Raw genomic sequence first — 20,407 nt, forward strand, 5'->3', positions numbered from 1 at the left:
TTGGAAGGTGGATTGCTTCCTGCTTAAAAGTAGGTGTTTTAATTGGGGGCACAGGCATTTGAGTACCTTTCCTACACTTTAGTAAGAAAAAGCTGTATAAGGGCACTTAGGAAAACCTGTTGGCTACTAATACTAATAAATAATATTTTCTCTATATTCTGGTTTTGAGGCAGCTTTATCAGTTAAATATCATTACCATTCTGGTGAAAACTCATCTTTTTCTGTCATGGAGCTGATAAAACAATAGCTAATCATTGAAAAGTTTCTATGTGCTCACAACAGGTTAAGTTTCACAAGCAGCATTCCTGCGTCTTAGAAATGAGCTGCTGTGGCACTGTGATTCCTGAGCTATGAGAAAATGTTTTCTTTGGTTTACAGGTGGGTTAATATTGGAAATGCCTATGGACAGTGCCAGGTATTATTTGCTATGATAAGGAACAACAGTTTAGTCTTAATCTTGTGTTTGGGACAAATACATCAGTCATGTACAGTCAGATAGCATGGACAGAGTAAATTTCAGAATTACTTTTTGGATTTTTTGGGATCTTTCTACTGTAGTTATATAAATTTAGGCAGATCCAAAATGTGTTTTTTCACCTTTTGTTTTCTTATGCATAAATTAGAGCAGGTTGTGCTTTTAAAAAAAAATGCCTATTTTTATGCTTACAGCTCTTAAAGGCAGTATAATAAAGGAAGGATTAGTTAAATTGGTGGTTTTTTCAGTTTCATGCAAGTGAAACTTGAGCCATTAGGAAAAGATTGCATTTCTAGACTCTCACACATCTTTTGCCCATGCAGTTACTTTGATGTTTAGTCTGTACTAAGTAGTTGGGGATCATTTTCCATAGATTTTGCTTACTTTTGGAATGGACCAGTCTCTCTCATTGTCAACTTGTCTGGTTGGAAATCCTGAGGAAGAGGAGGTGGTTCTGGGGCTTTGTAGGGTTTTTACTCTCCCTTCACTGGTGTCATGGTTTCTTTCAGGCTTTTTGCTCAGCCTGTGGCCTGTTAGGGATTCTCCAGCAGCCTCTGGTCAGGCTTTACTTCCCCTAGAGCCAGCCAGAGCTCTGCAGTGCAGTGGAATCTGCTCTGGATTGAGCAGCTCAACACCCAAGAGCACCCAGGGCTGAGAAGTGCCTGCAGGGCTGTGGCTGACTGAGAGGAAAGCATCCCAGTCATTGGCTTGTCTGTGGATAATTGGCATTTTGTGTGTTTATTACCACCCACGTCATAAGCCTTGAGCAGTCAGTCACTGGAAGCTAAATAAAAAAGGACCCAAGCAGTTACTTTCAACATGCTGAATTCAAACATAACCACAGCATGAAATGACCTGTGGACCTTCACCTTCCTTGCAAGATGTGTCATTAAAACAAAAATTAACCCAGAAACGTTCTTAACTTAGTGAAGAAAATGCTGTTGTTGACCTGGATTGACACACTGACCCAGTACAGTGGGAATAATCCCTGACAGTTTATATTGCTCTTAAGATGATGTAATAAATTTTAGTATGAATATGAAATATTGTTTAGTGTACAAATGGGTTCCTGATGTTTTTCCCTTAGAGGTTTTATGAGTTCTGGTCCATTGTTGTGAATATATCATTGCTTTTCCATCTTGCTGTCAAGCAGAATGGCTGGAGGTTCTATGATTCAGGCGTGGTATGAAAACACATTGTGTCCAGGGGTTTGGGGCTAAGGATTCCTGTGAGTAAGAACATGGCACTGCACTCAGTTGCTTAGTCAGATGTATCAGCAATATTCATAATATACCAGTGTCCTGCTGTTTATCCAGCTGGATGAGAAGGCTGTCTTAAAAAGCAATCTGTAATTAATAATTCAAAAATTGTCAAATATTTGGTATATTTTTGTTTTGTTATGTAAGAAAGATACATTTCTTTTCCTCTCTGACAAATAAAATAAGCTGTTGCTGGAGTTTTCTGTAGTGCTGGAAAGTAAATGTACCTCTAATAGTTTATGGTGGCTCAAAGTCAGCGTTGGTAGAATGCCTAAAAATTCCTGCTTCCTGTTGAAAGTACATTCAGCACACTGGGACACATTTGTCTGGATGTGATCTCTGGGTCTAGTTTTTTTATTTACACTAAATTTGCAGTGATTCCTGTTATTTCAAACCACATACACCCACACAGCTATGGTTACTTGGAATCTGTCTTTGACTGGAATATATCAGGAGTAATTGGGTTGGTATGCCATCTTTTGTTGATAATTAGAAACTCTTGGATCTGACACAAGAAGTTAACAAATTCCCTGTACTTAGCCATATGCTTTAGAAGTTCTTGCAACAGCAATTTTCAGGTCATTTGTCTGGCTAGAACTTGAGAAGAAACATATGGCTACTGCTTATGTCCTGCCTTATTATTCTTAAGAGTATTATTTCATAAACAGAAAAGAGCTCATTAGCTAGTAAATTATTCATAGACCTTGCTGGAATTGTACCAGATACGCACAGAGACTCTTGAAAGGGTCTTTTTTAACAGCCCACATTTGGAATTGTCTGGGCAGAAATATATTTTTCTTTTCAGTAAGACAAATAAAACCCCACAAAGCCGTTCATCTCAGTTAAATCCGACTGTATGGCAATTTCATGTTAAATACTTCTCATGTGTGATTAAAAACCACTTGCTAATAAATCTTGGCTGTAGCTGCAACTTGCATTCTGATGAACTGTGTATCACTTGTAGTAAGTAATTAAAGAGCTCGTATGCATAGCAAAGAGACTATATTTAATTAAGACTATCCCAGTTCCAATGGTCCTTCCTGGTGATGTTCAAGTATTCTCTGGTGCCACCTAATGGTAAAACTGACCAGTTACTCTGGAGTGAGAATAAACAACGGGTGCCCACCACATTTATTGCTGCACTTAAGCCCATCAGGATCAGTGTTGTGGCCTGAATGTGCATGTAATAAAAAAAGGCTCCTGCCCCTAATTGCTTCCAGTCAAAACATTTCACTGCTAAAGGAAAAAGTGCAGTAAACCCTATAGTGCTTTCTTTAACTGTTCTAACTGAACTGGTTTTTAAAGGGTTTGGACACAAGCCTGAACCAGACCAACTAGAGCTTAAATCAAAGCTGTGTTCTGACAGTAACCCATAATTTCCTAAAAGCCAAATGCTGTTCACCCTTATTCTGCTGGGAATCCAACATTCAGATTTGTGATATAGCTTTGTGTTTATTTTTCTGCATTCTTGCCACAATGCTGCAGTTTCCAGGAAATGGAGAGATGCCTCTCTGACTGTGGGAAATGCAGCAAGGATAGAAGTGAGCAGTGCCCCTCACTTTGACCCTCTCCATGGCCCCTGAGCGTTGTGGATGGCTGCAGTGAGCACACCCCACAGGGCAGGCAGGGTGCAGAAAGCCAGTCTCTTACCTGCCCAAAGTAACCTTTAAGGCACGTGGATCTGGCTCCTTCCTGTCTGCAAGCTGTAGGTAGCTTTCTAGTTTTCCTTTTAAGATTTTGTCTTTCCATTATCTTTTCATTTCCATTTGCCCACCTTTAAATATGCTCTAGCAGTGGGAAATGAGCACTCTTACAGTTTTACCTGGGGCCTTGCTATGACAGTTTACTTTCTTTTCTTGGAATGGGTGCGGAACTGTTCTGTTAGGGAAGAAAAAGTAACTTCCTGCTCTAAATGAAGTAAAAATGGATATAAATACTTAGCTCAGTTGGTTTGAGCCTGGTGCTAATGGTGGCAAGGCTGTGTGTTCCATCTCTGTATGGGCCATTCACTTAAGGGTTGGATTTGATGATCCTTGTGGGTCTTTTGAGAATACTCTGTGATAATTTATCTCAATCAGTAGGGAAAGTGTAGTGAGGCAATAATAGATCTAATTCTATGATTCTTATAACAAGCTGGTGGGAGGGACAGTGCAGCCAAAAGATGTTGCAAAAGAACTACTTAAATGAGCTATTTCACAACCCTCTGGAAAAGAATGTTCGGTATGTTTTGACTGATCAATTCTGCTATCACACATTTTCTGAATACCTGGTTTAGATGGAATTAATAGAGTTGAGGCAAATAAACAGCAATACCCTAGAGACAGGAACAGTTTTATCCAAATAGCTGAAATAGTAGGTTTGCTGCCAGCTTCTGAGACTCAAAAGGCCATTGAATAACGTAATTGTCAGTTATTCTAGTCAGAACTGTCTGTGCCTAACACAATGTGAGCTGCAGATTTCTGCTCTAATGTCCTTTCGAGCACCAGACTTAGTGCTAGAGTTCTGAATCACCTTTCAATTCCATTGTGAGTCCTTTCTTCAAGAACGACCACTCTTGCAAATGAAAACCATTTGCATGAGTGGGAGCTGTGATATTGCTTTTGGAGAAATTTCATTTCCAAGTGAGTTGTTCTGCTGCTTAGCTATAGAATAGTTTTATTTTGGAGTTAAAATTGACTGTTTTTTTGTGGAAATTCCCTTTTGGGAGGAATAAAATAAAACACCTTTCTGCTTTTTCCTGGGTACTCTAGAAAACAATGCTATTGGGCATTAGTACATGTGAAGAACATGGATAAAGTAGTCACTGTAAAAGTGGCATTTTTTTCCCTTTGCATAAGCATGACTAGGGAGGAAAATATTGTGGGCCAAATTGTTTGCAGATGTAACTGTTGTGGTTTCATTGAGTTACAGGCAGATTTGAAAAGATTTTGTCCCAATAGGAGATAATATGTGCAAAACACTGCTGATGGTCTGGCCAATTTGTGGGTTCTCAGTCTGAGCTGAGAAACTGGCATTCTGTTTTTGAAAATCTGGCTTTGAGGACTGCGCCATGTTACAAAAGCTGAGGGTTTGGCCCACATATGAAACTAACTGCCTGAATAGAAGTACTTTCTTTTTATTTTTTAGGCCAACCCAATAATAAAATTGTGTTTCCTTCCTTGAGTTGTAGATAAAGAAAAGAATCATTTTCTGTGGGTGGATGGCTCTTGTCCTCAAAGGCACTTGTCACTGACTGTAGTGCTTAGTATTGGCTCCCTCTTTGGCTGGGATTCTTCTGGAGGAAAAAAAAAAAAGCCAAAGAATTCAAGTTAGAGCTTTCTACCATGTCCAGAAAACATCTTAATCCTTCCTGTTTGTCATTGTAAGCAAACTGCTCTGGCTTTCATGATCTCTCATGATCTGCAGCTCGTAAGCCCCAGTCATGGGTAACTGTCAACTCCAAATGCTTAAAAGCCATGAACCTGGCCCCAAGTCATGACACTGAAGTCATGTTAAGCCAAGAAGCTCATGCTTATGATGACTTTATGTGTCAGGAATGGAGGAAGGAAAGAAGGAATTAACTCCCTAATTGTGGGAGTTCAGTGGGTGCAGCCTCAGGAGATGAACACTTGTGAACACTGCAGTCAATAGCAACAGTTCTGTTCTAGCTCTCTGGTTGTGTTTGCAGCCTTGGGTGAGACAGATCATGCCCTAAGCTCAGAGTGGAGCTGCATTTAATCTCTTTAAAACCATCACCTGCCTTGACAAAAAGTGTGGGACCCAGCACTGGTATTTGCTATCTTTAAAACTGAAGTTTTTCTTACACTAGTACCACCTCAGCTGTGCTGGCTAGTACCACTTGGGTGTTGCTGGGCTGATTTTTGAACTCTATGTCCCAGAGGAAAATGAAAAGCAGGGAAGCTAGATTTTGGCTATTTGCTTTGAGGCCCTGTTTGGGTTTTGTGGTGTTTTTCATGTAGCAGATATGTCAGATGTGAGATCCAGGTCTAACAGCACATTACCTTGACAGTGGACTGTGTGTGGTTATTTTCAGAGGCCTCTAAAGGAGACTTAGTTGAGTATTTCCTTAGGATCATAGTCTTGGAGCAGAAAACACACTGCATGCTGGGTTCTCCTATGAGTCACAGGCTAAAGGAATACTGGGGGCTTAGTGGGTTTGTGTGCTGGCAGAGAACCCTGGAGACAGAAATTAATCAGTAGTGAAGCTCAATCAAATATAATCTTCTGGCTGCTGGAAGGAGAATGAAAAAATTGCTGGTATCAGTTACCACCATGGTGCTGGTGCCTGGAAAATGCTGTGGGAAAGGGTCAGGACTAATGTATCTCACTGGCAGTCCTTATCAAGGCTCTTGCAGAGCCCTTCTGAAAATGAATGTCATTCCAGACAAATCTGTCCAGGCAAATAGGCTTCCTGTCCACAGTAGGCAACTTATAAAAATGTGGGCTGGATGCAAAATGTGGATTCAGGTTTGGCCCTTCATTTCCTTAGAAGCTCCTAACAAATGTGAATTTTACCTCATTACTTTGAGTCTTCATGGTTTTCTTCTGCCTTCACCTTGGCTCCTGGAAGTCTCCCTTCCTACTGAGCTCTGCTTTCAGAGCACATTACAATGGGAGTCTGAAACAATCTTTTTGAACCTGAACTTCTATGCCACCTTGTCAAAGCCCCACTTGTGTCACTGATACCAACATCTGCAAAAAGAAACAGCACTTCTGGCTCTTTGACTTGGTCCCCTTTGCTGTCAGCCCTGTCCTTGTTCAAATGCTTTTGTAAACTTGAGGGGGAGAAGTAGAATTTCAGGGAGCTTTCCTCAATGCCAAAGCAGTATAGATCAGGGTCTGCAGTTTTTGGGGATGGCTCCTGGCCCCTGTAAGCAAATCCTTGGTCTCTTATAGAGGCTACAAGGTCAGTGACCAAACTGCTCCCCAAAAAGGGCCCTGACAAACTGCAGTCTGTTTCCTCTGTCCCAGAGTATAGGTGGGGCATCCAGCTCCAGTGGGAGGTCAGTCTCAAAATGCTGGTGAATCAGGGAAGTGATATTCCAGAGGATGTCCCTTAGTACAAGGGCACTACAGGAGAAGAGGCGCAGTGCCTGGGAGAGGACTTGCTGAGGAGATTGTGCCTGAAATAAAACTTCCCTCCTGAACATGATGAAATTTGTGACCGTCCTCAGTACCACAGTGTTTGTTTTATATAAGCTTTAGCCCTATTAGTGATTGATTTGACATCTCAGAGGCAGTGGGTGTACTGGTGTTTGGGTCCTTTTAGCCTGTCTCATGCTATTCCTTGTCTGTTAGGTTTTACACACTTCAACAAAAATCCCTCAAGCTTGAAAGACTTAAAAAGCTGAAAGAAAATAAAATGTGGGCTCTTTGGGTTTTATTTCATCTGTTTCTCTTAATAATCTTACTAGAAAGATGCTTGACTTGTTAAACTTGCTGAAATATTTGTTGCCGATATGCCTTATCGAGCACAATCTGTGCTCCTTCTCCAGCCGGGGAGTGCCCTCTGGTGTTGGCAGTTCTGGTGGCAGTGCGGTATTCCGTGTGCTGCCCGGGATGCTCTCCGGGCAGCACGGTGTTCCCTCTCCTGCCCGGGATGCTCTCCGGGCAGCACGGTGTTCCCTCTCCTGCCCGGGATGCTCTCCTGGCAGCACGGTGTTCCCTCTCCTGCCCGGGATGCTCTCCTGGCAGCACGGTGTTCCCTCTCCTGCCCGGGATGCTCTCCTGCCCGCAGCAGCTCCGGCTGGCAGCGCTTGGCAGCCCAGGATGCTCCGGGCTCATTCTTGACTTACATCGCGTTTCTGGGCAGAGGAATGCATGGCAGCAGTCAGACACACTGTTGTTTGCCTCTTCTAGTAAACTGATCTACTTTTCCACAATGCTGTTGTTCAGTATTCCTTGGCAGGGTTGTCCCCGTTGCTGTGCAAGAGAAGCACAGTGGCGTGGCTTTGTTACACTGCTGGTGTCTCTGCATGTGCAGAAGGGGGAACACTGATGAGCAACCACACATCGTTTGTTCACCCTCTGCCCCCATCTATTTTGTTTTGCCTGGGCTGGTTGTTTTGCTGGATGACTAATCAGCTGCCAAGTCATCCATTTTTGTCTAAATGCCAGAGAGCTTCATCAGCTCTAACAGCACCTGAAAGCCTTTGGCGTTTTGGGGTCACTGGTCTGTACTTGCTGTCAGTGCTAATGCTATTTGATTTTCAATATTAGATTTTATGCCTTGTGCAAAGCTGCATGTGGCCAGGATGTTTAACTGCAGTGTCCATGGCTCATAAATTCTTAACCCACAAAACCCAACAGGGAATAGTAAGGAAGCCCAAAATGAGGGTGGTGTGTGTGCATGTAAACCAACACTTGAGCTCCGTGTCTTGCAAAGCAAATAATGAGCAGGATTTTGCCTCGGCACCACAGGCCAAAGTAGGAACAATATTTTAGCATGTTGTTTAAGCTAGAAGGGAGTCTTCCCAGTGGGAAAGCATTAGCCAGAAAAAGAAATTGCAAGATACAAAGTGGAAATTAAGCTTTTTTTTTTTTCTTTTAAAGCTGTGAATGCATCCCTGAATGTGGGCAGATAGGGAACAATTTATTAAACTACCAGGTCCACTTGGAAGGGTATTTAAATTTATTAGCAAACTCAAAGTAACAGGGAATGAATAAATGGGCTGTTAGATACAGGAAAGAAGAAAGGAATGAACAATATAGATGATTTTTGCTGTCAGTTAAATATTAACTCATAATGCCATTAGTCCATGAACCCAGTGTCTGAAACCTCTACACTTGTTTTAGGCAGCTGTATCTTTCAAAGTGTATCAATTAAACAAGCAATTGTTACTGACTTGGGTCACGTTTCACAGTTCCTATCAGTAGCAGTTCTATGAAGCACTGAAAGGTGATGCTGGAGAGCCCCTCATTGTTCTGGTTTGTGCCCAGCAGCAGCACACAATGGTAAACTTAGGCCCATGCTCTATTATTTCACTGTTTCACATACCAGCACTTCATTTTGCCAGCTCTAGTTTTTATTTGTGAGGCTGAGCTCATGGGGAAAGTGGAGTTAAACTTGTTCTCTCTTATTCCTGCTCTGCTTTTGGTACCCTGACCCTCACTTCCCATGTGCAGAGGGTGTCATAGCAGTGGGAGCAATCCTGTAAAAGGGCTGGGAGGAGAAGCATGGCCTTTGATCTCAGCTGTGACAGGACTTGACATACTTACCAGGGAAAATACTTTGGCATGATAATTATGTTGATGACTTACTTTAAATGGTCCACAAGACCAAAATGTTGCTAGAAAATGTTCTCCATGAAAAGATCTGTCTGTGCTTCTGGTGTGACTCAGATTGAGCAGGGATGGGGAGCACATGGAAGAGCTGATGATAGCTTAGCTGAACTGAAGGCATTGAGCCTCTAAAAAACTGAGCAGGAAGGACTGCAGAAAGCATGGAGACCAGAAAGGGGGTGGCTTGGGAAATGCTTTTGGTCAGACATGGCCCAGTGGGCCACAACTAGTCAAAATGGAAGGAGGGGAAAATGAAAGACGTCAAAGAGCTTTGAAATAAAAGGACTTGTGGGTGCTGGAGATGGGGAACTGTGCACATAAGCAGCTGCCTCTATAGGGGTGGGAAGGGTGTAATGCAGCCCCTTTGGTTTTGTTGAGGATAAGCCTTTGAAACTTCCAGGACAGCACTGAGCCCCAGCTCAAACCAGTGCACCTGGAGGCCACCTCAGGAGCAGCTCTGGCATGAGTGAACTGAGTACAGGTTTGCAGCCTGGTGCAATCACAGTGGAAAGATCAGTGGAGAGGAATATTCCCTGCTGCTCCTGGGCTCTGTTACAGAGCACGGCTGGCTGCCCACATGAGCAAAGTGGGCTGCTCCCTGGAGGGCAGGTACCTGCTCTGCCTGTGTCAGAGGTGATGGGGTTTGACAGAACAGCATGTTCCTCTCTGCAGCCGAGCTCTCTGCTGAGTGCAGGACTTTGGCTGCTGGAGGGCCTGGTGTGTGTGGGAGAAAGCTCCTCCAGTGAGTGAGGGACTGGCATCAGCCCTCCCAGCAGCACCAGTGGTCCCTGTCCTGCTTGGCTGCCAGTCTGGGCTGCAGGACCAGTGAGTTGTGCTCTTCAGAACTTCCCACTGGGCTGTGCCTCAGCCAGCCCTCTGTATGGGGCAGTGGCCACGGGGAGCAGGAGTAAAGAGCTGGTGAATTTTGGAAAAGGATAATTTCCTGGCTCTTTTCAGAGTCCTTCTGAAATGGCTGCTGTCCTCCAAACCTCAACTCCTTCCTTAAAGGTTTTTAACTGTCAGTGAACTTGGTGCAACACCGAGCCTTTGCTCCTGTGCCACCTTTGCCTGCTCAGCTCTCTGCCCTCTTTCAGGCTCTCCTTCTATCCCTTCCTCACATCTCTTGACTACAGCCCTAAACCAAGACATTGCTGAGAAGCCCAAGGTCAGTTCTGTTGTTAAAAAACTGCTTTAGTAGAAACACTGGTGCTGGTCAAGGTGCCAATATATCTTCTTCCAAAATACTTTTTTTGGTGACATTTCTGTATAGAGGGCAAAAACAAGGATTAATGCTCTGCCAGATTGAGGGCAGGGGATTAAGAATATATTGTATCTGCAGTTAGATTCCTGTTTTTCTATTATAGTTATGCTTGTTATTACAGTCAGTTGTAGGGCATCTAAGTGAAATTTATCCACAATACAAGTGCCTGAAATTGAGAAGGAAGGCAGAAAACATTGAGATTTCCAAGTTGAGATGACCTCTGTTGCTCTCTGAGCTCAGACTATTTTTGGCAGGAGGCAGATGAAGCGAGGGCCTGCCTTGGAATGAAGGCAGAGCAGCTGCCAGCCCCTGTAATTAGCCAAAAGGCTGTGGAGTGTGGCCAGGAGGCTGCAGAGCACGTGGCTCCTGCTGTGGCCCTGCTCAGTCCGGAGCAGTGCCTGCAGGAATGCAAAGCCCAGCCAAGCCCTGAGACTGCAGCTGAGCCCTGAGCCCCTCATCTGGGGTGAGCAGTCACAGAGTGCCCTGGACAGGGTGCACAGGGCCCAGAGTCTTTGGAGCAGGAAACACAACCCTGGTCCTGCACGTGGGACTGATTCTGCCCTTACCAAGGGCCTCCAAACACACTTGGATGGAATAAGTGCTCAGAGTAAACTGGGACTTTGATGACCCTGAATTGCAAGAGAATGACTCAGATACACAATAATGGATTTAATAATTTATGTATGTGTTTGGTGTAATTGTAGAGGAAAAAGAATTACTACAGGCAAGATTTCTCTGGCAACCTCTGGGTTAGTGAAGCTGTTTTATCTCTTTATATGTAAATTCCAGGCCTGCCAAGAGCCTGCACACAAAATACTTCTACTGATAATAGAAAATGAACCTACAAGAGTTTATAAAGACTTCGTTTTCTTTTTTTCTTTTACCCTGTCTCATGTCATATATGGAAGGTAATCAAGGAAACAAGACAACCAAAATGTGTTTGTCAGAATTTTTACTACAAATATTTTCCTTCCATGATATTTAGTAGGAAAACCACATTTAATTTTTCTCAAAGCAATGCATTCATTGATATAGGCTGGCTTAAGGATGAAAAGAATGAGTATATTACAGTCAGGAATCACAGAGTCATAGACGTGGGCTTGATATCAGAGGCTATAGATGATAAATCTTTCCATGGCAAGATTCTTCAATTGCTGCTTTCCTCTGTGGGCAGTAGCACAGCAGTGTATTGGTACACTCCTGAGAAAAGCCAGATCCAGAGCCAGTTCCTGGCCTGAATTTTGTCTGTTTCTAACCAAGCACAATTTCTCTGTAGGAATGAAACCAAGCAAGCATGCAGGTAATAGGGGAAGATGAAGTTCAGCCCGCTTTACTCAATGCGTGGAGCTATACATCAGTTCCACTGCTTTTTCAATTTCTTTTTGTTTCCTTCCTTGTTCAAACAGTGAGGAATCTGTTTCTCAAGAGCAGTCTGATTTGTGAGGTCTCAGTTCCTCATTAGCTGCATGAGTTACAGAAAGTGGAAAACTCTCTGGGACTTCAGAAATTGTGTGCTTCATGTGAGGCATTTCCCCATCACTTCTGTGCTGGATTTCAGAAATATTTTAGGTAACCAGTCTATTTCTCATGGGTACTCTTGGGCTATTTTCTTTCCATGGGTATGAGTTTGTTTCACAACTCTGTTTTTAATGTTTGAATGAGACAAGGAAAGAAAAAATGCACCCCACCTTACACAGAAAGGAAGATGTGTAATCATCTAAGATATGTTTTGCTGTAGAATCTTACAGCTTTAAATTTTTTGTTTGTCAGCATAGTTGAAACTGCAGGGGCTTTGACTTGATGTAGATTTCGATACTACCTGCATTCACTCACTTTAAAACTTTCATTCAAAACCTTCAACATTTTTTCCTGGTCTTCACAACTTTGCTGTGATACCTGACAGGGATGCCAGACGGCCCAAAGAGATAAACATCAAACAAGTAGAGTGTCCCTGCCTCCAGCCCTTTGATGGTTTCTGTGGTGACAGCTCGCTGGAGGTTTAGGTCATAGAAGTACTTGCACAGCACTTTCTCTGATTTGTGCCGAGATTCAGGCCCAGAGCAGCTGTCTGCACTCTGCAGCTCCCTCCAGACCTGATCCTCCTCAATCCTTTTTCTGTACACACAGTACTTGCTCTCCTCTTGTGTACCCAGCCAGGCAATGGTCACAGACCTGCATGTTCTCAGTTTACTGAACGATTTGATTTTTAAGCTCTCTGGAAGAAGTGGGAATAAGGGCTTGTGGAAATGGGGGGATGCCAGTACCTTCACAGAAGAGTTAGATTCCTCTGTGGACCTCAGCTGCACTGAGTAGGTGTCCAGCAGCTTTCCCTTCAGGGAGAAATACCTCAGCCCAGAGAGATTTTCTGATGCTACTGTTTTCCCATTTCTTGTTATGTGAACCTGTATTTGACCCCGACACAGCTGGAAGGTGAAGTGGATTTTCTTGTGCCTCGCCTGGTACTGCAGACTGTAGAGTTTCTGCTTTTTCCCATCCAGGACGACATGAATCACTTTGCCATCTTTCAGCTCTGTCACCTTGGGCTCAGGTTCTTCCAGGGTCCTGGCGAATGTCCCGGTGTATGCAGCGCTGGCGTTTGTGAGGAGATTGACAATAAAAACATCAAAGTAATACTGAGTGCTGGGGCTGAGGTTGGGCACTGTGTAAGTGTTCTTGGTGCCCACGCACACCTGCCTGACTTCCCCACTGCTGACTTTGTTGATGATGCTCAGTTCGCTGTTGGACAATATCATCACCTGCTGCGGCTCCAGAAGGTACGGAGACAGGGACAGAGCTAAGGTGGGTGGCAGCTTCATTCCAGAGGATCTGATGGCTGTCTCAGCAGCACACAAGCTCTTGTAGTTGTGCTTTTCATTAACTAGGAGACAGTACTGGATGCTCTCCGTGTGCTGCAAGACAGAAGGGCTGTGTTTCCAGGCCAGAGTCACCGTCGTGTGGCCGATGCCGATGACATCGATGCGCGGATCCGCTGGCAGCTCTGGGTAGAGGTGCCCAGAGGTGGTGTCAGTTGTTAGGTACACTGTAATGTGTGTGTCCCTCTCCGTGGATAAGAACTCGAGCAGGTAAAGGGCAGAATGGGAAGACATTCCCATGTAAGTCTCTACGGAATTTCCCTTGTAGTTGAAGATAGTGGACACGATGCTTGAAGCCTTGTGAGATTTGGAGACCTCTTGTGTATCATGGTCACCTGCAGGCAAAAGGCAGACTTGTAACTTCTCTTTTAAAAGATGTGACATAAAGCACATTGTGCAAGTTTTACTGTTAGGGAACATTATATTTTCTTCTTGAAAGCAGCAATTATAACTAAAAATGTTTTAGCGAAAATATGTTGCTACTGGCAATTTATTAAGTTAAAATTTGAGAAGCTTTTATTTTAGCAGTGCAGCTGTAGAATTATGTTTTCAAAAATACTGTAATTATGAAACCACAACTTGCAGAAGCTTGGCTTGTATCGTGCCTGATGCCCCTACAATTTTCTTCTTCTATTTGCTGTCTCTCAGGGTACTTTAAGGAGACTCATTATTTCTATGATAGGTTTTTTTCCTTTGGATTAGTTTTAGGCCATTATATCATGAAGAGGGAAAACTTATTAATTCAAAGGAGTGTAATTTGAGCTCCTCAGTCAGGTGTATCTGCTTGACAGGTAAGAAGTTGTTAATGGCAGCTTTTAGATTTTTAGCTTGAAAAATTAATTCAAAAATCATGCAAGAGAAAGGAATTGCCTTTTAGGGTGAAGGCAGTATAGTACCCACTGCCATGGTAGATGTGGCAAGAGTAAATGGCTAACTCTTCTCTGCTTCATGTGGGGAGAAAAAGTTGTCTTAAGTGACCTAAACCACAGAAAAATAACTGAGGCAGCAGAGGGAAATTCAGCCCAGTACCAAGAGCTTATGAAGTTGGTCTGTTTGTGCAGCCTGGAAGACTTGCTGTTGTTCCCAAATATTAACCTCAGATGTAGACATTTTAATATCTAATTCTTAATTTATTTGTCTGGAGGGCAAGATCTGATGGGTTTACCTGTTTTACCCATGGGAACTGGGTCAGTCCATGGCAATTTAAAGGAGGGAACCACAAAGCATATGGGAAATTTCCTGTAACACAATTATCTAAGTAACCTGTGCTTTCTCTGCCTCTGCGTAGGCAGGCTGAAGGCCTTACCTGGTGCTGCTTTTCCTGGTGGAGACTTGTACACAAGTATGCTCCACTCAATGGGAACATCACAGGGTGTCACTGTTATTGAGAAAGGGGCAAGGGCCCTGCCCTCTTCCAAAACAAAGTAGTACCTGCAAATGTGAATAGAAATAGAGGCAATGCATCAGGGAGTTCAGGTTTGCCCAAAACTCCTTGTAATCAGCTACTCTGAGGTGGGTCACTTTGCTCTGGGTAGAAATGACTGTTCTCTGAGGTGCATCCACAAAAAGGGATGATGAGTGTCTGCAGCCTTCGGCTGTGGGGTATTTTATTTTTTTAATCCACATGTATTTCCTGAAAAAGGCAGTATTTTTCCCCTCTGAGTATTTTTTCCATGCTTTAGGTGAACACTACATCTCATCCTTAGCTGGTTATTTTGGGTGATGGATGTCATTTAGCTGACTGCCTTCTCCATAACCACCTGTTGCCACCACAAAGTGTCATCAGTGTCTTTGGTCAGGTTTTGATTCCTGCCTTGTAAAAGCTCAACCTCCTGTCTTGCTCTGTTTTACTTCTGTTGTTTTTATAATGTATGGACTTGGCCATAAAATGTTTGGATTTGGGTGCCTCCCTCTGCACTCCAATGAAGGCGGTTGGCAATCCAAGGGTTTTTTTGTTGTTCACCAGTGAGACAAGCACAGTCACCACGGATAGACCCTGTCAGCCTGGAGGTGTAGCCACTTTCAGGGCATGGCTCCTAAGCCAGAGTTGGGTTTCACTGCAGTCAGTTCCACATTCTTGAGTCTTTTACTCTCATCCAAAACTTGTCCTCTCTTGTCTTGGATCCTGTTTGGGTGACCGGGGTTCAAAATAACCTTTCTGATCATGCTAAACTACTTCCTAATTGCTGTATTCATGTTATGCCACATGAGCACAGAAAAACTCCCTTTTCTTTGTTTCAATACCCCTTGTTCTTTAACTAGGAGAGCTCCTAGTTCTGTTCTTGTGAGCATGGTCTCGTTATATAACATGTGCCGCGTTCCAGTTTTCCTGTGCTATGCCCATGAAGGCTGAGCAATCTGGCTCACCCTCTGCTCCATGACCACTCGGGTGTGTGTCAAAATCTGCATTTGCTGGGTTCTGTCCAAAGTGCATCTCTTCCCAAACAAGCAGATTGATCTTTGCTACCCAGATGCAGTGCCAGTTGTAATATCTAGATCACCTACATATCTGGGTATGGCAGAAGGCTTTGTAGGTATTGTGGAAAGGTGAAGAATATGGAATTTTCACATGCAAAGCACCTTTGATCTTAGTAAGCTGTACTGCCACTCAGCAAAAACACTTTGAGTGTGCAGGACAGTGGCAGATTTCCTGATAAGATGTCTGTGCAGGTATTCTATTGATTTTTGAGGTAGTGAATTTGCTAGGTAAAATGTTTGTATTTCACCATGAATGTAGGATGGCTGCTGTCTCTGCAGACCTGAAGCTGGGCTGTTTGTGACACAGCTGTCTGCTGCTGGAGCCCACCCATCCATATCAGTTCTGCTGCTGCTCTGACAAACACAGCAGAAAGCTGCTGAAATATGTACAGGAATATAAATTTAATCTCAGAGGTTCATTCCAGATTCTGGGCAGTGTAGCACTTGAGGAGTGGGGCATTTTTCTGGCATTTCAGTGTGCACTATAGAGCCCTGCAGGTGCACAGGGATTCTTGGCTTATCCTGGCAGTGTGCAATTCCCAGTGACATGAGGATGTATCTGAGAATAACAGTGGCTGATTTGCTCTTACCTTTTGGGTATGTCCTTCAGCAGGTGAACTGTAGTTTCCTTACCATCTGCAAGTATCAGGGAGTGGTAGAAATTGAAGAGATTGCTCTTGAAGCTCTGTTGGGAGCTGGTGGTGGGTGCTTTTATAGAATGGCACAAACAAGTTGCCATGAGAAGATGGAGAGGAAGATATAGCCAGAGCCAGGACATCTTCAGTACTGCAAAGTGGAGTGACAAAAGTGAACAGAAATGGCTGTCATAGGAAATAAAGTAATGTGACCCTCTCTTTCTGTGCCTTTCCTGGTGTTTGTTATAATCCCAGCAAGCCAGACATTCCAATAGTGCAAGTCTCAATTTTGCTGAGCTGTTTAAAGTTCACGGAAATATTCCTCAGAGGATCTCTCTGCAAAGATTTAATTGCAGAAACTGCTATGAAGTCTTTGATTAAAGGGAAAAAAAATGTAGTCAATGCAGCACAAGTGCAACATGACAATTATTCAGAAAAATCTTTACTGCTGTCAGAATGAGTGGAAAATTACATTTAAAAGATCTGTTTCTAGTTTGTGACGTTCACTTACTAAATTTCAAGGCTGAGCTATTTGTAATGGAGCTGTCCCTTTAAAAGTCTCAGGCGGTCCCTATGTCCCAAACCCTGCTTCTGCTGTTCTATCAGAGGTCACTGAATTTTTATTTTGTCCACTGGGACAGTAGGCATGTGTAGATAAGAGGATCACTGTAACTTATCCAGATACTGTTTGGTCAAAGGTGGAGAATCTTGGATAAGAATCCCTGAACTGGTACTTAGATGTTAAGCTCTGTGGATCTCATTTGGAAGAAGGCTTTATCACTGTAGGGCAATAATCTTGTTTTTACATTTTTGTGTTGCTTATAATTCTCACACCTGCATCATTTCCAGCCTGTCTCAGCATTTGCTGATCACTGGAACTGTAACAACTGTCTTGTACTCACTCAGGCAAGAGATTTTTTAAAAATCACTTATGTCCCTTTTTTCAACAGCCCTTATTATCAGCTTGGACTCTATGGAAGAAAAGTACAAAACCAGTCCCCGGCAAATACTGACATTGTTTAAACTGCTGTGTGCACAGCCCAGAGCTACACAGAGGAGGAGGCAGGGAACTTTAGCAGTGCACTGTGTGCAGTTATTGATTATAACTTACAGCTCCTTTGCCTGCCACATCCAGTTTCAGAAAGTGTGGAAGGGGCAGACACTTTTAATACAGGTGCCAGCTGTAGCTCAGGGATTTGGAAAGCAGAGGGAGCTCTGTGTGCAAGATCCCCTTTTTGAGGAAAAAGTAGTTTATTGCATCTTACAAGCAAAAAGAAGCAAAGATCCTGGTTAAATCTGATTATTGGCTGGTGAGGGGAGAAAAAGCACAAGACAAAGGCTCAGTTCTTTGTAATTTTCATTTCTTTCTGAGATCAGCTCTTTCCCCATAGTGCCTGTAAAAGTGTGGAAGATTTTAGGCAGTCAGATCTCCAGTTCAGCACACCCGCTGTCCATTGCAGTTAAAGTGACTTTATAAAAGGATCCCTTCCTTTTTAAATCCATTTCAAACATACATTTAAATGCAGCATTGAATACATCTGTAGGTTATGTACAAAATCTAGGATTCCCATAGTCAAGCACACCCTTAGTATCAGTGAGATGATTATGGAAATTATGGTTACCAGGTCATCTGAATGTCCCTCTCAACATGCAGAAAAAGTTGCTTTATTCACTGCCTGTTTGCACTATTTTAGCACTTGGTTGAGTGCAGGCTTAAGCAACCATCTGAACAAGTTGAAAGAATAGATAAGATTTCCATATCAATTCCATTTTAATGCTCTTATAATAGAGCTTTTCCTTATGACTCTGAGTCACTTTGCCACTTGGTTATTCCTCTAGTCTAATTATAGCTTACAGATTTAAAATAGAACCCCAAATATTTTGCTTTACCTTTGACAGTGGAATCTGAGTTGCTCTGTGCTTTGGAGAGGATTAAAAAAACCCTTTTTCTGCTGCTTAAATGACAGGATCTTGCAAACCACACTGATACCACAGCAGCTCAGCTTTTTGTCTCCAGCAAAACAAACAAACCAAGTGATCAACAAACCTATAATCAGCTTATCCCAAAGAGAGCATCATCCCAAAGGCTATTTTCACTCAATTACATAAACAATATATTCTCAGACTATTGGAAATATGTTACACAAAAAATACTGTACTTACCTATTTTGTTCCTGGCTGGATGATCCTCAGACCACTCGCTTTCTTTGCCAAAAAAGCATAAAAGAACATAGACTTTTCAGATCTCTGTAGGCAGATGAAAATCAAAACTGTGCAACCAGTCTAACAGGACAGAACTGATTTTTCCATATGGCTCCTGAACAGACATAGCAACTGAAAATGCTTGCGGTCCTTCAAGAAAAGTAAACTAAAAACCAAAGCCACAGCAGGGTTTTGGTGCTTTCTTCAGCTGGGTGTTTTCAGAGGTTGTTTTAAACTTGGCCAGTTGTGCAAAGTCTCCCAGGTGCTGATTGCTGTCCCCTCAGCTCCTGGGGCTGCTCCTGCACCGAGTGTCAGCCAGGCTGCTCCTGCAGCCTAATCCAGCACTGCCTGCCCGGGGAGCAGCTCATGAGGAGGGGGGGTGAGATGGAGAGAGGAGCAGACACTGTTAACCCTTGTCAGCCCTTCATCCCAGCCAGCCAGGGGTGCACCAGTCTCCTCCAGAGAGCCACTTTTGTGTTAGCAGTGGGATTGCCCTCCCAAGGAGCCTGTGATCCCTCTGCTCTGCAGAAGCTCCAGGTAATTTCAGCTGTGCTGAGTTTCTGCTGGGGTGCTTTATGGGCCCAACAAGTGCTGACCTACAGGAGGGAAGGCAAAAAAAAAGGTGCAAGGGATAGAATGCTCTGTGTTTTTAAAGCAGACTGGGATTAGCAATCCTTTGAAGGCTGTCAGAAATCTCCTGAATAGAGCTGAGCAGTTTTCTGGGCTTAGAGAGGCTGTGTAAGAAAGAAACTGTGAAAGTGTCTGGGCTGGGGGAGCATTTCTGTGGCCGAGGGAGGAGGCAGCAGAAGGGTGCATGGGAAGTGGCTCACAGCAAGCCAAGCACTTGCTTGTTGGGGCTACAAAGCAGTTGTAGCAAAGCCATGGTTCTTTTCAGGCCACTCCTGCTGAGTGAGAGCAGAGCGTGGCCAGGATTCGCAGGCTGCTCGCACTTCTTGGCCCGGGCTGTCAGCAGAGATGCCCTGGGACTGGCCCTGTGGGGATGCCTGCTCAGAAAGGCAAGCCCCAGGAAGCTGCATCAGCTTCCAGGCAGGCACTTTGCAGGGGACAAAGGCAGAATATTGTGGAGGCTCTATTTTTATTTAAAGTCTCTCATCCAGTGTTTGAAGAGTGGCTTGCAGTAACCCTTTATTACTGTCTCCCTGATTCGGAGTTAGATTGTTTGAGCCTTCCCAAGACTAAAAATTTGCTAAGAAGAGGGGAGATAAGGGAGAAGTAGAAAGAAGTTTCAAGATTTTGCTTAGCAGATCCTTCTCAAAATGTAAATTTGCTTATCAGCTGATGTAAGAGAAATATTTACAGTGCAGAAGATGGCAGGAGTAATTAAGGTGGTCATCAATTTTTTTTTTCTGAAAAGTTTTGCTGAGCGACTTGGCTTTTAAAAAGGGACAGCATGTGGGAGCCTTGATACAGGCACTGCATTATCAGGGTGTTGGTTTGGTACAGGCACTGTGTGATCAGGGTTTTGGTTTGATACAGCCCTGTATGATCAGGGTATTGGTACCCTGGAGCTATGAGAGGACACTGCTGGATGTATGCTGGAAAACTGGCACAAGCAGAATAAATGGTAAACAGGGTCTGCCAGACAAATCATCATCCTGGTGTGAAATGCAGCCCAGGTCAAGTCTGTGTGACAGATCTGGGAACTAATGGAAATGTAAGCACCTAGCCAGAGCCAAAGTGTTTCCTTAAAGGAGGAGAAACAGGACAGAAAGGTGTTGGTGCAAGGTCCAGTAAGGTCCCAGAGCAGGCCTGGAAGAGGGAAATGTAGGTCAGACGAGGTGCATCAAAAATGTGCCCTGAAAACAGGACATGACATTTGTTTTCATAGAAAAAAATATTGTTCACAATATAAGTGCAGGACCTACAGTCTGTTTTGTGGAGGGAATTTGGAGGGACTCATGGGTGGAAGTCAGCTGGGAGGA

The 20,407-nt window shown here is 43.5% G+C and overlaps 1 protein-coding gene and 1 long non-coding RNA gene across 5 annotated transcripts in view; one reads left to right on the forward strand and one right to left on the reverse strand.

The window, feature by feature from the left end:
* LOC135305849 (uncharacterized) overlaps window positions 1–20,407 on the forward strand; it is a 49,113-nt gene that overhangs the window by 3,710 nt on the left and 24,996 nt on the right. The gene's annotated exons all lie outside the window — the stretch shown is intronic.
* LOC135306349 (protein NDNF-like) lies at window positions 11,827–18,751 on the reverse strand. Its single transcript, XM_064430060.1, has 4 exons — window positions 18,426–18,751; window positions 16,218–16,413; window positions 14,456–14,580; window positions 11,827–13,484 (listed from the first exon to the last, which is right to left on the reverse strand). The coding sequence occupies exons 2-4, from the start codon at window positions 16,403–16,405 to the stop codon at window positions 12,133–12,135; spliced, it is 1,665 nt and encodes a 554-aa protein (XP_064286130.1). The 5' UTR covers window positions 16,406–16,413; window positions 18,426–18,751; the 3' UTR covers window positions 11,827–12,132.

This window comes from Passer domesticus, chromosome 8 (genome assembly GCF_036417665.1).
Source record: "Passer domesticus isolate bPasDom1 chromosome 8, bPasDom1.hap1, whole genome shotgun sequence".
In the NCBI taxonomy this organism is placed as follows: Eukaryota; Metazoa; Chordata; class Aves; order Passeriformes; family Passeridae; genus Passer; species Passer domesticus.